The sequence below is a fragment of the Colletes latitarsis genome, chromosome 9 (assembly GCF_051014445.1).
Source record: "Colletes latitarsis isolate SP2378_abdomen chromosome 9, iyColLati1, whole genome shotgun sequence".
Taxonomy (NCBI): domain Eukaryota; kingdom Metazoa; phylum Arthropoda; class Insecta; order Hymenoptera; family Colletidae; genus Colletes; species Colletes latitarsis.
Genome location: NC_135142.1, coordinates 21,695,736 through 21,714,118, shown reverse-complemented (window position 1 = coordinate 21,714,118; position 18,383 = coordinate 21,695,736). Strand labels below are relative to the sequence as shown.

Below are 18,383 nucleotides of genomic sequence, written 5' to 3'. Positions count from 1 at the left end.
ATATTACTGGACATCCACATTTCAAGACCACGATCTGACGTCAGTGTAGAAGTGGGACGTCCCAGTTTTCTCGCGAGACTGACTATTTTATTACCACCCTGACACATTTCAAATTTGTACAACCTGAATATATAAGCTGCAATAGTTAATTAACTCGGCATATTAAACAGCGAGATACGTTTTATGCTTTTCAAAGTTTAATTTCCTGGCAAGAAATATTTTAATTCGCTTTTAATTTACCTCGTTGCTTCTTGCAATTAACAGTGATGTACCTAACCTTCTACATACATAATATTTTACCCTATTATTGAACATAAAAGTTTTAATTGTAATTACATTATTTAAGAGCCTTTACAATACTTGAATTATACATCTGTTCAACAAACTACTCAAATAATAATTGTGTAGAAACTTCTAATAGACAAGTGTTTATAATTAACTTGGTTAGAAACGAGATTTATTGAAATATATAGATATATTATTTTTGTATACCGGATACAGTTTGTGGAACATCCTCTATACACGCGTCCTTGTGTAATGAACACGATGAACGTTTCCTTGAGCGATCGAGGTTCTTAAATTACACCTTTTTAAATTCAATAATGCGGTATCTGCGGTTGATTCATGCATTTCGAATACAATTACAGGAATAGACATAATGCACGATATGACGTAATTACACAATGACCGTGCGACGAAGGTAATTATAAAATCTACAACTGCTACTGTTCGAGTTCGAGTTCATTCGCTACTTGTTACAAATATACGATTAAATGCTCGAGGTAACGGAGACACGAACATCGAGGAATCTTGCGTAACGCTAACATAAATAGGAACAATCAAACGCTAATTAGAAAAGAAGCCACTCCCTGTTATAAAATAGATTTCGATTTTAATAATAGTTTACGATAATCAGTCGAATTACAAGTGTTGCCCAATTCAAATTCTAATGTTTTAATTCATATTTCTTGGCATGTTAAAAAATTTGTCAATATTTTTCCGTTCAGTTGGGCGTCTCATATATTCCATACGTGAATTTTTCATTTCTTTTTTTTTGGTAGTGTATAAAAGATAATATTTGTAAAATAGACTCGAAATGATCTTCGATTACCGTCACTCTCGTTCGATATTTTTTCTCGCGATGGTCGAATTGCATCATTGAATAATTACTACGCGTTCAACTAATGCGAGCAATCAACCGGGCAAATAGAGCTTCACTCGCGTCCAGCACGTGATTCCTGTTATTTGTCATCGGGACGCATCGGCTGGCTGCACCAGGTCGATTCATTACAGCGTTGCATGTGCAAACGATATGCAAAATAGAAGAAAACAACTAGCACCGATTGTCAACGCGTGCTCCTTTTTCTTCGATCTAAACGCTCTCGTGATGAAGGTATGGTCGAACGCGAGCAAAAAGTACTGAATGTTCCACATTCTTTTACCCGCTTGGGCCATTTACCGTTCTTCCACAGAGATGTTGGAAAAACAATTTTTAATCTGATAGTATTACAACGTACGCCTCGTTATTTTCCAAATTGAAAAATATCGCTAAATGGATAAACTCGACGGATAAAATCAGTGAAATTTAACAAAAGACACACAGGAGAACAGACTCATCGAAAGTACTCGGTGAAGACACTGTGGCGAGTTTCGATTAAGAAACTTCACGAAGAAACTCAGCGAAGAATGTCAATAATATAAAATTAACGTAAAACCCCAATGAAAAATCTTAATAAAGATACTCTAGGTCTTCTGGTAAGATACTCGGTCAAGAAATTCATCGAAACCACTCGAAGAAATTAATTGTAGAATCTCAACGATCGGAATTAATGGAGAAACTCAGCGAAGAGTCTCGATGAAGAAACTCAACGAAACGGAATCTCTTTACAAAGAACGTAATCCCATCTTCTTTATATAAGAGTGTCCATTGATTTTCAAGAGTCTTTCATTCGTACGAAAAATTCCTGACCATTTTTTATAATACCGTGATTAGCACTTTGAACGACAAGCACGCTTTGGAGTTCCAAGAATCGCGACCCTCGACAAATTGAAAGTCAGATTTAGCGTCGCGTCGAATTTATCGAGGAAACGCGGACGTATTACTTATACGCTGTTCCCCGATCGTTTTTATTCGATGCATCAACGGTCCGCGCGAATCAATGCCAAGTTGCAACAAGTTCAATATTCTCGTTCGTCCTTAAAATGAACGCTCGCCGTGAATTAAAACGACGCGAAACGATCGTCGTTCGAAATTCAGGATATCCTGTGTACGTCAACGACGCCTCTAACTATGGTACGCGAATGATTCATAGGCGAATGCTCCGTTCGATCTCGAAATAATGAGGTTCCAATTAGCCGGAAATAAAAGTTCCTTCTTCCGATCGCGGCGTACCAGGAAGTTACGTAACGGGAATCGCTCAAACGCGCGGCCTTGCGTCCAACGTTCTCTCTTTTTTACTCTTGTTTCCTTCTTCCTCTCCTTCATTTTTCTTTTTATTTCAATATTCGTTCAGACAGGCGAAATCTATTACCGTGTCAGGAAATAAAATCAGCGACGGCATATTTGGCGCTCCGCCAACTCGCAGAGACATATATCGCGAGACAACGTTTGTGTCTGTTTCCTTTGATGTGCAAGCAACCGTGCATGCGACTTCGTACATCCGTGTCCTCGAATAAGTTAAGTCGAAGAAAATTGTCAGAAAACGCTGGAAGAAGCACCCGAACTCTTTAATTCCAATTTTATCGACGGTAATTTAACGTTATTTTAACTACGAGCCTCTTACGCAATTTTTGTTATCGAATTTAAAAGAGCTTCCTTTGTTTCGTAAACGTGTTTAAGATAGAATACAATAAAAATATTTGTCCTTATATTTCTTTCGACTAATTTAATTCGAGGATTCTTGCCTTTTATATTAATAGATTTCGATGCTTTCGTTCGCCAAGCATTGGGAAAGCTTACTATTAAGGCGTGAACTTTTCACAGTTTTATGCGACAGCAGTAACGTTAACTATGCAAGCAAACTACAGAAATAATTTCCTCTAAAAATAATTCTCTACCTATAGAAAATTGGCCGACTTCCTTGAATCTGCCTGAACTACTTACACCATCTTTCTGTTTTTAACCATTGCATATGTAGGTTACTATATTGGGGTAAAAATTAAACTGGTTTAAACAATAGAATGGCTCGAATTAAATTTGATTCCTTTCAAAACACTGATTACTGTCAGGTAATTTAGAAACTTTGATACCAAGGTGTTAAATATACATCACTGAATCGGATATTTTGCAAGAAGTAAACAAAAATAGTGTTGAGGATTATTTCGATATAGTTACATACCTAAATATTCTCTCTACTTTCATATTCCTGTATTGAATCTAAAAAAAGTAAAGAGGGTGCCACTTTAACCTTTAACTTCTATCATAATTTCTATGTATGTTTTTTTGATGCAATAGTTTCCAGTTTTGTCTCACATGTAATACAAAGAATTTGAATTAAAATTATTCCACCATAAGCTAATGGATTTTAATTATCATTTCTTATAGACGTTATAAAATAATTTCAATGTCCTTTGACACTAAATATGCTATCCAATTTTTTCTTGAGTAGCATAAACGATAGAATTTATGTTCCTCCACAACTAGTGCACTTTAATTAGAATTTTTATAGACGTTGTAAAATAATTTCAACGACCGCCCTTCGATGTCAAATATAGATTCTAATTTTTTTTTGAGCGGTATAAAAGATTCTTGAATATATATTATTCCACCACGAACCGGTGCATTTTACTTAACATTTTTATAGACGTAAAATAATTTTCACGTACGTTCTTTGATGTTAAATATAGCTTCTAATTTCGATGCCTCCGTCCCTTTCGACCAAGCTCTTTGTTTATGCAAGTTTCAATGCGTGTACTGACACCACATGTTCCACGCATCCTATGTGCACGCTGACACGATGTGTTTTGATTAAAGGGAGAGGCACGAAGGACGCTCTCGTTAAGCCCTTCTTATCGCACGGAAGAGGCTTTGATAGTGGGCTGCGTTTAACCGCTTCGAATAGCAGTAATTTACACACAATGATTAGAACCTGAGCTTCCTAGTACGCGTGATCTAAAAATTGACATCCTACCATCCAATCAAAGTGGCCCGTAATTTATTCTTTTATGCGTGCAATACGATACAAAAATATTAAAAAAGGTGTCGCTAAAATCTTGGCTTTGCGTGTGACTTGATAGCTAGACTACATTAAAAGCAAAATATAAATTATAGTTTGTACGTCATATACAATACAAATATATTTTTTTAAATAGCACATGCACATTTTATAATTGATTTAATGGAAAGTATCTTTTTTATTTTTTACTAAAATAAAACTTTTCGTTATATTTTGTTAGTAATATTTGCTTGCTGGATATTTTTGCTCGTAAATATTACTGCTTGTTGATATTTCATCGAGCTGCAAAAATAATTGCTTAGCACAGCGTAAATATATACATAATGTAAATATGGATTTTTGCTAGGTCCTTTCAGCTTTTTTCGCTTTAACTTTTCGATTCATAATGCGAAACGAATTTTCGAATGTTTATAGAATTTCAAACGTACTGTTCGTTACGACATTATTACCGATTTATAATAGAAAATATATTATATGTTTTATAATCTAATTAACGCGATTACTGTACTTCTACCTATGAAAAATTACACGTTAATACGAAGCAATATCAGGCGCGTATTTTAAAATTGCTTTATCGCATGTCCCTTTAATACGCTTTCAACATACTCTAATTTCTACTATGACAAAATCTCATAGTTTACGTATTCTGCATGCACGTTTATTTATGCAAAGTACACTGGGCTTCGGTGTGTTCTCATACAAGGTGTTTTAATTAATTAAAGAGCTACTGTAATAGGCGTAAGTCACACTCTTCTCGCGTCCCGTGAATCGTTAATGCATACTTTGGATGGTACTTTAAAACGTTACACTCGCGTAACATTTTAAGAATTTTCGTGCACAATTATTTCTTCAAGAAATGCATCATAAATCCCAACGTCGAAACTAATGAAATTACAAGCGATAATATTCTTTGTTTGCAAATGGAATACCAAAAATAAAATTAATTTAAACTTCATGGCACTCGTTTCGCGTATGCGTCGAAATTATGTTCCAAAGCTTACTCACTTTGTTGATTATATAAAAATAAGAATGCAGATATACGTATTACGATTGTTGCAACACCGGACAAAGTAACCATTAAATTTTTAAATATTCCTATTAATATGCATGTTGCAATCAAAGCGTGAACATAGTGAATTTATACGTACGCTGGAATGATAATACTTTCATTTATACATTTATACATTTACTATTTTCATTCGGTATAAATACGTATATTTTTCCATTTAATAATTCTTCCTGTTTAGCAGGTAATATTCGACTAATAAAAGACGAAAGATATCAATGTGTAACAATTTATTTACTGTTTCCATACGTTCGTTGTGAAATATTTCTATAATTCAAATGACAATTTTCTAGAATTTATTTCGTTAAAAAATTAAATAAGAAGCTTCGTCGAATGAAAAACTCGTAAGAAAGTAACAATGAAAACAGATTCGGCAGTCGTGAATAAATTATCATTTGAGCAATTATGTGACAATGTTATAGTATTTAATTTTTACAGAAATGTATTCACAGCATCTTATTGACGTTTAAATTGCGAAAGATTATCGAGAAAGCTCGTTCGAATTTCGCAACTTGTAAACGTTTTGTTGATGTTTAAACAAAAATCAATTTATAGTTTGAGGAGTGGCACTCGCCAATTGTTCTTCTGCCAACGTCAAACGCTATACCGGTTCGCGACTAGCAACAAGTAGACGTTTCCGTCTATAAGCGACAAGTGGTAAACATTTTCGTACCAATGCCAACAGCTTCAACACAATCGTACATTAACGTTAACTGTAAAGTGTTCGATTGTTGCACACGAAACATTCCTTCTATTTTAAAATATTTTTCATCGGTGTAGAAAACCAGCCTGCATTCGAAACATGCCACTCAGAAAACAAAAATTTATTTTTTAACTTTATAATTTTATATTTTCTTATCGTCAAAACGAATTCGAATTCTCAGTCAGTTTTTACCCAGGACGTACCGTTTTTTAAATACATTTCCTACATTTAAAACAAATCCTTTTGACGTGTTTACTTATCACAAAATTTTGACACACATTTATTATATTTTTGTGTACGCAATTGAACGTGTATCAAACTCTATATAATTTATAAATATTGATACGATAATCCCGTGGCTTAATAATTCTCAAACGATTCAAATATATCCAGCAGTATAGTTTAATCCAACAGTATCAATTTCAAACGTATCGATACTCGTTTCAGTCCCATCGCTAACAACTTTGCTAACGTGTCTGTCCACTACTCGTTGCTTCTACTTGCATTAGTGGTCATACACTTTGACGACGATATAGCAGTATCTGTTTTAACTGGCTCAAACTAGTTGCAAGATCATGCTTGTCAGTGCTCTTGATATCTCCAAAAATACAAGTTTGAGTAATTCAGAAAACTAAAGAAAATATCAAGGATAGAAAAAGTGCAGTACTCGAATACTTTTTTTCAGAAGGTAATGGATATCTAAACAAAGCAGTCGTTTCAGTAATTAACTTTCCAACTCCAACAACACAATGAACGAACAATCATGAGATCACTATCAGCAAGAAATACATTCAATATTTATACAATAAATCAAGCACTACGCCAACGAAACAGTTACATCCCTATTCCCTTTGCTCAAATATTATGTTCCGTGTGTGCAACCCACCCCGAATGCGTTCTCGTATTATTAGCAGTATGTTGATATTACGATGTTACTAATACCATCAATCTTCTAATGAGCTTTTCCCGGCTTACGTGTACGCGATGTCACCAGCCAGCGTGTAAGTGCTTACAAGCTTAGGGGTTCCATTCTCTTCTTAACGCACGTGCTAAGCACACTATCGCACACCTATACCAAAGTAATCCCTTTGCTCTGCAAAGTCCCTTCCGCTAAAATACGATTTCCACCGACTCTCGGATACTTTCGCGACAGCCAGCCAGCAATCAAAAGTGTTTTATTCCGCCTTTGACGACCGACTGTGATCGAGCGTTCGCGTGCACGTTCGAGAAAAGGGTGCAATTGCACTCTCTGGATGTATCGTTGCACCTAGTCGACGACTGAGAATCTACCCTCTCGCACGGTCGAATTTTATCGCCGCTATTTTCCCCCCATTAATCCAGGAAAATGAAATAAATGAGCCACTACGCCTCGAATTGCACGCGATTCATAAATTTTTGTTAAATTCGCTAGATTCATTGACAGCCACGAACAAGTTCTTTGATCAGTTTCTAATATTACAGGAGGATAATTAATAGATAGATGGCTCTACGATAGTATAGCTATACGAGCCCAGTTTTAATCTATTGATCCTCAAAATAGTAAGATGTTTACATTAAAAATTTTGGTAAAATAAATCAACAAAACGTAAGTCTTGGAATCATTAAGATACGTGAATATATACAGGGTGTTCAACCATATCTGGGAAAAATTTTAATGGGAGATTCTAGAGGCCAAAATAAGACGAAAATCAAGAATATCAAATTGTTGATTGAGGCTTTGTTAAAATGTTATTAAAGAATTAAATTAAAAAATTTCGAATCATTCACGAAAAAATTATTTTTGGTTGCAGGGGTCAATTACAATCATTTTTGGTTAACAGACATACACTCGAAATCCTACGCACTTTCGAGAAAAAAATTCAAGAAGATGTGGAATTTTTCGACAAAATTAAAAAATTTCAAATCGTTATGGAAAAATTATTTTCGGTTGCAGGAGTCAATTACAATCATTTTTGGTGAATAGACATACCCCCGAAATCCTACTCAGTTTCGAGAAAAAAATTCCTTACCAAAAATATAATTTCTGGCCAGAAAAGTCTGCCCAAATTTTCATGCGAATCTTTAAAACGTCATAACTTCTGAACGGATTGGACGATTTTAATGTTTAAAAAAGCAAACTACGCGTATTTCGATGGGGAATATGTATAAATCGCAAAAGTATTCGAAAAGTTAGTCCTTGACCCTGCAAAATGAGAAAAACCCCATAAAAATGGTCCAATTTTCAAACAGCCATAACTCCTACAATTGTGAATATATTTCAATGAAACTTTTTCCTGAAGTAGAGCTCATGGGTACCTACAAAAAAGTATTAGACAACTTTTCTGTAGGGCGTCAAACAAAAATATTAAAAATGAAAAAGGAGTTTTTAAGAAAAATCGACAGGGGGTAGGTGCCTAAATTTTTCGGTGAAAAAAAAAAATTTTTAATCGTTCTAAAAAAATTATTTTCAGCTGCAGGAGTCAGTTACAATCATTTTGGGTGAATACACATACCTCCGAATTCCTACCCATTTTCGAAAAAAAAATTCGAAAAGATGTGAAATTTTTCGACAAAATTAAAAAATTTCAAATCGTTATGGAAAAATTATTTTCGGTTGCGGGGGTCAATTACAATAATTTTTGGTGAATACACATACCCCCGAATTCCTACGTACTTTCGAGAACAAAATTCTTTACTGAAAATATACTGTGTGGCCGGAAATGTTTCTATAACATTTTAACGAAGCCTCAATCAATAAATTAGTATCCTTGATTTTCGTCTTATTTTGGCCCCTAGAATCTCCGATTCAAATTTTTCCCAGAGTTGGCTAAACACTCTGTATAGTAATAATTCTTAAAATGAGCCCCCTAGTGATTTGTAAATTGAACCACCTTCGTTTTAAGAATCATTACTGTATTATGTTTTTTTCAGATTTCTAAGTTGTTCCAAAGCCTCTTAAAAAAGGGTAACTATCGATATAATTATATTTGCAGCAGAGACCCGGTATTTTTTAAACTTATTCCCGATCGAAGAGATAAAAATGAAAGGAACCGTATTAATTATTTCAGCCTCTTAAGCGTTTGTCCGAAAACTGTAAACGTTCATTGCTGGTTAAAGGGCAAAGAACGAGCGGAGGCAGGAGGCGACTCTAACGAGATTATATCTGTAAAAGCAGCAACGAGTTGCGGGCGAAGCTTTACGGTGATTTCCGCGAGTCTTCCTGGCCGAAGGCGCGGTACTAATCTCTTTGCTGAAAACCCGTCGTAAGGACCAACAGAGACTGTCCATGGCGACGTCTGCCCAAAATTATCCGCCTGCTTTCCCGTAATCAACTCTTCCGACTCTCCTTTCACAATAATTATTTTCGGCTGGCTGCCCGTCGCCCCCCCCCCGGAACGCACCGGATATTAAATATTTGGGGAATTTCCCGCGGAGCTGCCCGGAACTTGGAAAAATAACCGACTTCGTTGACGAAAAGGTAATGAAACTTTCGATGGTTTATGTAATTTGCTGGTTCTAACTTTCATCGAACGTGTGTTGATTATTCTTTACTGGTTTTGCACCCTTCGAGCCTTTCAATTGCTTATAATTTAAATTTTGTATTTTGTAGTTCGCATAATTACAGTCCTTCTAGAGATAGTAAATATTAAACATTTTTAAGCTCGTTTAAGACCAATTATTTTACTCTTTTTAGGGGACGTAAACGATATTTTTTATGGTCTTTCGTTCTAGGATTCATCAAGAAGCAAACCGAGCAAACTATTACATTTAGGTGCAATTTATGCGTGATAGGAAATGACTCCTACATATAAGTCAACCGCTTAATGAACCCGTGCGAGCAGGTTTTAAAACCACTTTTTACTAGGAACCCATTAGTTTCTATAACAATTTCCGTTTAAGCTCTTTTTAAACGAAGCGGCGTGCTCGTAATTGTGTCCTTAAATTACCATGTACGTTAATTTTGACTGAATTTTTCGCGAACAACGTACAAAAAATTCGAATATAAAAATTCGTTTCCTTATTTATTTTTCTATTTCTTCAGATTCTTGATATATTATCGTTTGTCGACAAGCATTTTAGTTTCACGCGATAATCCTTTTATAGACGGAAGTAAACTTTGTAAAAAAAAATCTATTAATCCGCCAACGGGGCTACTACCGAAAATAATGTTCGTTTATCGTGATGTAATAGTTCGTACGTGGTGAAATTTATCGTGACTGGGTTTCGTGTTCGCGAACTGTTATTCAACCAAACAGAATTTTGCGTGCGTTGCAGTTTTCTTTTACATTGCTATTTGCAGAAGATAACATTATTAGAAGCTATGCAGTAGGGTACAAGTTCAAGAAATGTAAAAATATAAAATTTATTCGAACAGTGCATGTATAAAAAGAATTTTAATTGAATAATTACAAAAGATTTTGGTTAGATTTTAATAGAAACTACGGTCATAGACGTAAGAAGAAAATTCTACGTATGAATAGACAGTTTAAATATCGTTAAAAAAGTTTCATCATTTATCTTTCAAACGAATAATCATATTCTATCTGTGGCAATTATAATTTTTCAAACAGGTTTGATACATAATTTATTCGGATACTTGCGACATTATCGACCGCTCGCGAAAATGTCAGCAAACGTATAAAAGCCACTTTAATTTGACCTTTATTTCGTTGGGCATTCGATCAGAATATTCGGTCGGTGAAGTCGTTGAAAGATTCAAAGAGCGTGTAATCCAGTTCTCAATGAAAATTAAACGTCTACAGTGTCTAACCACTCAATAACAGCGACTCGATTATTATTAGACCGAGAATAATTGCAATCATTTGCAGAAAGGAATTTAACGAACAGCTGCCTCTGAGTAGCCGATAAAAACGGATCTTTTCACGTGACAAAGTTTAAAAATACATTTTTTAATTATTATTACTACCAAGAGTGGCTTTAAAATGTTATTTTTTTTCGTTTTAAAATTTGCTGGAAGGCTATTTACAACAAGGAACTCACGAATAAATATCGTTATATTAATTTATAAGTTGATAATTATAATAAATTTGATAACCTTCAGTATTTTATAACTTTGAAATTACTTGTAAATGCCATTAAAATCGCAATTACCGTAAAGTTCTTATAAAGTTCGATGTTCCTTATAAACTCCATTGGTGGACTTTTACTCAAAGAACCTGATCTTCTCAAGTAGTTACATTTTAAATTCAGAAGACGATGGATCGTTAGATTCTTTTCTTACAATTAGAATTTCTTATGCAGCGTAAATAGTAATTTTATATCAAGAAAATTACTGTCGCGTCTGTCCATTACTCGCTGTTTCTACTTATTTTGACGTCCAAGTCGTACTGTATCGCACCGGTAGGCGATTAATTTTTAAAGCCGATTTTCTCCAACATTTTCGATTTATTTTTTCCACTTAGAATCCACCCCAATGGTGCCACCATTATTGAGATTCCCTGTACTTAGTTGAAAAGGAGACGGTGAAAGAAATAATGGAAATTTTCTACTTAAAGAAGTTCGAGCCTCGTTTCATAAAGCAAGAATTCTACATGAATTGTAAATTCTCCAACATAATCGGGAAAATTACCCGATAAGATATTACGAGCGTTTTTTAAATATCCAATTACTGTTTCTACTCGACGCAAAGAAAATCCCAAGCGACGAATCCACCGATTCGAGATCCAACGTCTTCTGAATTTGAAATGCAACTATTTGAGCAGATCAGCTTCTTCAAATAAAAGTCCACCGATGAAATTTACAAGGAATATTAAACTTCGTAAGAACTTTATTGGTAATATAATTTGAATAAAAATTGCGAGGAATTTTGAAGTTATAAAATTCTTTATAACTTCATACGATGAAGACTTAAATCTCTACGTAGAATTCGCCATAAAGAAGTCTGACGAATAAATGTTGATTCACCAGCGATATTTTTCTTTAAAAATTTATAAATTACATAACATTGAAACAACTTAATTTAGTCAGAATTTAATGGATCTGATAAACGTTCGTCACATACTATTATATTATTAAATTATTAAATAATTTATCGGTGGTAAATAGCATATTTTTAAAAGTATCTTTCCAGAGTTAATAAGCAGTGATCTTTAAATGCTTCACTGCCTCCAAAATGGATCCCCAAGTTAGGGGGGACAAAAACGTTCAATTTACGAATCATTACTATAAATAGGAATCAGATACACCGAATCGTTTCCAATTATTTTCGAGACGATTCTTAACATTTACCACGAGAGAACGTGTCCAAAGTCGAATCGATCAACGCGACATTTACTCGGTGCACAGTTTTTCTAACCTCGAAACTTTCACACGGCCATTATCAGCTGCGCGAGTTTCACGCAGAACGTCGAGAAGCAACATTGTTTGCAGCACAATATTAACAAATGCAGTTTGCCGTTCTCCGATATAATGCGAAAGTTTCGTCATAACGCGACGTTGAATATTTCTAGAATGCCGGCGAGAACCAGCGTCGTGTAAATACGACGCGGTGAAAAGCGAGTGAACTTTTAAGGGGAAGTTTTCGCATTAGCGAAAGATTCACGGGTAATGTCTGCCGTGACACCTGCTCCATGACAATTCAGGACCCCGAAAAACTCGAAATTCCATAACAATTTGAATGTGCACGTTCCTTTATCCAAACTCGCTTAAATATAAAATGATATATGCTTAATTTTCGTTACATACGTTATATTATAATATCTCAATGGGGGTAGTTACCTTCTTAACATTTAAAAAATAATTCTTTAATTTCAATTCCTTAAATAAACGTTTGGGAATTAATAATTTATAATCGAAGAGGATACTTATTGAAAGACCGTTTCTCATCCCTGTTGTAGTCTATTGTGCTTCTACGCCACGCGTGAAATATGGCACACTGATATTTCATCGATTAAAATTTGGACTCTGCAATGAAATACTGCCCTATTCTATCTTTGAGTACAATTTCTTTCCCTTCCACTGGGCAAATTTTATTTCAAATGGAAATAAGAAGTAACTACTACAAATAACGTTTCGATCTTTTTATTTCCCGTGTCATTGTTTGGAAATGTAGATTCAATTAAAATGAGAGTTATTTCAAACGATCTTTGAAACGAGTACTTTAAATAAATATTAAAGCAACAAAATTTATTCAGAAAAAATACGGAATTATTAAATTTTAAACGAAGCATAAAATATCATTGTTATATTTTCAGCCAGATAATATACTAAATAAATTTATTTGGAAACCATTGGATCTTTTAAATACGTATGATGGACGATGGATATATAAAATGTCCGTAAAATATACTTCATATTCTCTTTGAGTCAATATCATTCATCATTTTAACAGCACAAAGGGATATGTAATTTCACCCACTGGAAAATTTCTGAATATTCCGTTATTGGAACGCTTTATTATTGCAAATATAGATTTATTATTTTCAAAATTATTACATACCAGCGGATAGCTATTACTTTTCAAACTATTAATATAACTATTATTTTAAACGATATATATTTTTTGTAAAAAATCGAACAAAGTTTGATATCAAATTCTGGTTAGCTTCCAATGTAAATAGCGAAGATGAAAGGAGAGAGTCTTCAGTTTCCAAAGTCTTAGAACAGCCTAACAACGCATATTAAAAGTAGTAAAATTTTAGACGCGTGCAGTTCCGAAACTACTAATGTTTTACCCATGATTGGGCCACTGATAGAAGCGGTAAGGCCTCCCCTTTAAAATAGTTTTTGGATTTTGTCGATCCGACTTTTCATTTTCGAGATATCGTAATTTATGTGAAAGAGTAATTTTTTTGATTCGAAACTGTCTCTGTTTCCGTCTAACGCCTCACGATCACGTGAGGTCAGTGACCTCGCACAGGCGCGCAAAATACAAAACTCATTAATTTGCAATGAGAACTAAAATTGTTTCCAGATAGCTAATAATTATTTACTTCATTCAGTTCAATTCAGAACAACCTCGAACAGTTCTCCCAGTTCACCAAAACGAATAAAACAATTAAAAACTTACCTGGTGTGCTTCGATCCCTCTTCTTGCGCCTTAGCCTCTTCTTCTGCACCTTCTCCACGTAGTTGGACGAAGAAGAATCGTCGCAGCCAGGAACTATCTCCCCCTCCTGTATCTTCCTCGCCTCTTCCTGTCGTTTCTTCAGCAGCTCGTAAACCCTTTTGAAATAATCCTTGGTGATGTCCTCGTTCGATTTGTTCATCAACAAACCGTCCCCGTTCGAGCATCCGAAACTGTCAACCAATCCCTCGTCGAACTCTCCCTTCGATTCGGTTTGATCCTCCTCTTCAGGGTCCTCGCTGCCATCCACGATCTTAAACGTGTTACTCTTCTTCACGTTCGATCGCGTATACAGGTCTCGATAATCTTTGAACGCTTTCTTGGGAATCGTGTTGTAGCCACAGTCGGGGGACATCGCGTTAACCGCCTCGAATCCTCGATTCCTCGCCAGATTCCCGACGAGCGTCTGTTTCTTGGAATTCCCGGGGCCCCGATCGACGACCAAATAATTCTCCTGCAGGCTGGTGCTCGGCCTGTCGCTCGACGAGTCGTTCAACGTCGCTGTGGACTCCCTCCTCGGTCGATCCTCCGGGATTCCGCGCTCCTGCAACGGATTTACGCAATTCAGCAAGTTCTGACAGACTCTGCAGTTTCTGAAGGGGCACAGATCCGCCTGGAGATCCTTCCACCTCGGCTTGCTCATGAAGTCTTCTTCGTTCGCGTCCCTCTCGGACTCGCGATGCATCCTCTCGTGCCTCTTCCTCTCCTTGTACTCGCGCCAGGACTCGTCGACGTTGTCCTGGCTCCTGATGCGTCTCGGTGGATTCGCGAAATCCTGCTCGGAGTCGACGCCGCCTCCTGTCTGACCCAACAAAACGTCGCTCTTCGTTTTTCGATAAAGTTTCCGTTTCTCGGATTCCCTTGTTTGGGATTTCTGTCTCGTCGCCTCGAGAATGGCGTCGCTTCTCGACCGATAAACTTTGCCCTTCGACGAATCCTCCGCACGCGTCCTCCCGTTCCTCGACCTCTCCCTCTGTCTGTCCTTTTGCACGGCCTCCGGATCGAATCTGATGACGTTGGTCTCGCTGCGCACCTTTCGCGTCCGATAGCCCCCCGGACGCTCGTTTCGCCTGTAATCCGAGTATCTCTTCTCGATTCCGCGCCCGAGCTCGTCGCAGCGGCTCGAGCTGGCTGATCGCTGGTGCTCCTCCATCTTCTGCTGCAGCTTCCTTCGCAGGAACGCCCTCACCCTCTCCAGTTCCTCGTTTCCGATTCTGTTCTCTCCCCGTTGGAAAACTGAGCCGTCCGTTCTCGATGGCTCCTCTTTCGAATCGATCCAGGGAACGTCGTTGGACACCTTGAGCCTCGGTTCCTCCTCCCCGATTGTCTCCCTCAGTTCCTTTAAGCCGTCTTTAATTCTCTGACTTGGAACCTCGTCTCCGTTAATCTTCGACTCGGTCACCCGATTCTCCTCCTCGGGGTCGATCGATAGAGTCTCGCTCTGGCTCCTCAGGTAAGCCTTCATCTTCTTGCACCTCTCTTTCGCGATCTCCTCCGGGCACTTGCCCAGCGTGCTCTTCGTCCTGAGGTCGTCTATGATCTGCTGGCGAAGATAGTCGCCCACAGAGTATCTCTTCGACGACGTCTTGGGTTGCTCGTTCCGTTGGACGGTGGCTACCGGTTCCCCGGACCGTCTATTCCTCGATTTCTTGTCTCTTTCCTTCACGGTCACCTCGCTCTTGGACTTTCGAGGCCTGTAACCGAACTCGCAGCCCCCGAACTTTGTGCTGAACCCGTCGATGTTTCGATTCCCTTGGATCGGAGCGGGAATCGAGGAAGAGGATGAGGAGAGGGACGACGTCGCGGTGGTCGTCTTCTCTGAGGCTGCTTTGCTCGTAGGGAATTGCTCGTAGGTCTTGAGACCCTCGCGAAACGAGCCCCTCGCTCTCTGCGCCGTTTTACCGGTCGTCTCGACCAACAGACGGCCATCTTTGCCCAACAGTTGTATAACAGGAAGCGTGTCCGCGGTCGTGGTCAGCTCCCACTCCCAGTGCAACGGTTTGTCCAGCTTCAGCCTGATGCACGGTTCCGTAGGCTCGTTGGGAGACGAGGAATCCGGATTTACTGGACTGGACGTCGTCGCCGTTATGAGCGGGTGAGAGTTCTTCATGGCTTCCGGTTTTTGCGTTACCCGCGACGCGATAACGGTTTTCGTTTCAACGACAGATGCTGGCTCTTAAAAGCTCGTCGACGATTTTTACCGTACACTTTCAGAATTTATACTTTTCCCTCGTACTTGATATAATGTCGCTTTTTCCGGAGAGGGTTGATAGAATTTTTAAAATTGGGCACGTTTCCATAGGGAAATTATCGTTTATTCGATGAGTTAATATTTGTTTTGTAAAGTGTATGTTCGAGAGAATGTGATAAGTTTGAAGAGGATACTATTAACAGTGTTTGAGAAGATAATTCACGTAACAATCTTCCTTCTTAGCATTTTGATATAGAATTTTCAATATTTTTGCTCGGTTGCAGTCTCAAATATGTTCATAGCAAACTCGATGCTTCTCTTTAATGGAGTTTAGAAAATTCCGATCACTAGTTGTGCTTGTCTTGTGTTCGTTAAGTTCATATTCTTTTTTAATAAATTAATATATCTTCAGGTATAAAAATACACATGTATTTTTGAAGTATGTACAAACGATTGTACAAAGTTTGAAGAAGCTATTGGAAACAGTGTCTGAGAAAAAAATTCACAAAGTGTCTCTTTTCAGCATTTTAGTAATATTCATATAGAAGTAATTTTCAATATTCTTGCTCAGTTGCAGTCTCAAATATGTTCATACCTAACTCGATCCTTTGCTTCTGTTTAATGGAGTTTAAAAAATTGTGACCACTAGTTGTGCTTGTCTTGTATTAGTCAAGTTCACGTACTTTTTTTAATAAATTAATATGTCTCCATGAACGTACATACGTATTTTTGTGAAGTATGTACAAAGTTTGAAGAATCTATTATCAAGAGTGTTCGATAAAAAAATTCCCGAAAGCACTTTTCAGCATTTTAAATTAGAAGGTTCATTACAATGTCTACGCGGTGTCCACATTGTGGTTTTTGGTGGCCAAGCTATACCAAGTTGCTTAGTTTCGAGGCGTTCGAATTGTGGTTTAACCCGGTCGTATCCGTGTTGCGAGTCGATTTGTGCTCGGTTGTACGTTTTAATCAGACTTTAAACTATTTATTAACTATTTTCATCTATAGATTATCCATTCAAAATGAAACCACACGTGATGGGAGTTTATAAAATTCTCAAAGTTCCGTGAGCATCGAAGCCACTCTACTGCTCCATTTAAACGTCCACGTTCGTAAACATATTTAATGGTAATTACAGTATTTCCATAACATAAAAGGAGAAAATCAATATTGAAATATTTCCATCAACATTTCGCGTGTCAATATTTACATTCACTCTGATACACAAACACTCGCGTACATACGAAAATATTTCTTAACGGAACGAAAATATTTTGATCGTTCGAACAGGCTGGCTAGTTTTATCGTTAAATATTCGCGATTGTTACGAGCACACCAGCGAATTTAAACCGCGTTTCGCTGTTCTGAAATAGTCACGATACGACGTTTAAGTATCCACTGGACGATACGCGGTTGGTTCCCTCGCGTTGGACGTCAAACATGCTCGACGGTTTAAAAATATTTTCAAACAATGTACAAATATGTTGGCCAGAGCGATGGTTCGCATAGTCACGGTTCGTGGTTGTTGTTTGCTTTTCTCTTCGCTATCGTTGATCAATTGCGCACTGCATTCAAAGTGGCATTATCGACCGCCATTGTTCCACGTTTCGCGGTTCAATTTGCGAGATGTTCCCACCCCACCACCCGCGACGCGTTTCACACGATATCCACTGTACGAAATAAGCGATCGAGAATCATTCTTCGACGGAATCGCATGAATATTAAATCGCTTATGTAACGTGACCTCAGACGTTTGGCAGCTTGTCAGAATCGAGGAAGTTTGACTTTGGAAGGCTCCCGAAACGGCACCCTACCATTTCTTCGTTCCGTTTGGCTATGCTTGCGATCGTTGTTTCATGAATTCACGAGACTCTCACCCTACCGCGATATTAGCGTAATAAACATCAATAGGTGTTTCTTTCCGCTCGGGGGCGAGGGATATTACTCTTGTCAAACGTTTGCTATCGCTTCCTGACTTTTGTTAAAATTATGTAACTAGTAGCTTCGATAATGATTACAACATTTCTTATTTGGTGTTATATTTAAAAGATTTAATTCTAAGTAAATTGTGTTTAACTCCTTGCCATACAATGACGTGTCTGACTCGTGACAAGCTCTTGATGTCAAGTTTCACAATTATAAGGCCTTTTACACGTCATCAAGCCTTATAAATTAAAATCAAC

At 37.3% G+C, this 18,383-nt stretch overlaps 1 protein-coding gene across 1 annotated transcript in view; it reads right to left on the bottom strand.

Annotated features, from left to right (window-relative positions):
• LOC143345235 (uncharacterized) overlaps nt 1–18,070 on the bottom strand; it is a 201,446-nt gene extending 183,376 nt beyond the window's left edge. The window contains exon 1 of the mRNA XM_076772150.1: nt 13,953–18,070. Coding sequence (XP_076628265.1) covers nt 13,953–16,119 — 2,167 coding nt within the window. The 5' untranslated portion in view covers nt 16,120–18,070. The remainder of the gene's footprint in view (nt 1–13,952) is intronic.
• Between the last annotated feature and the right edge of the window lie 313 nt (nt 18,071–18,383).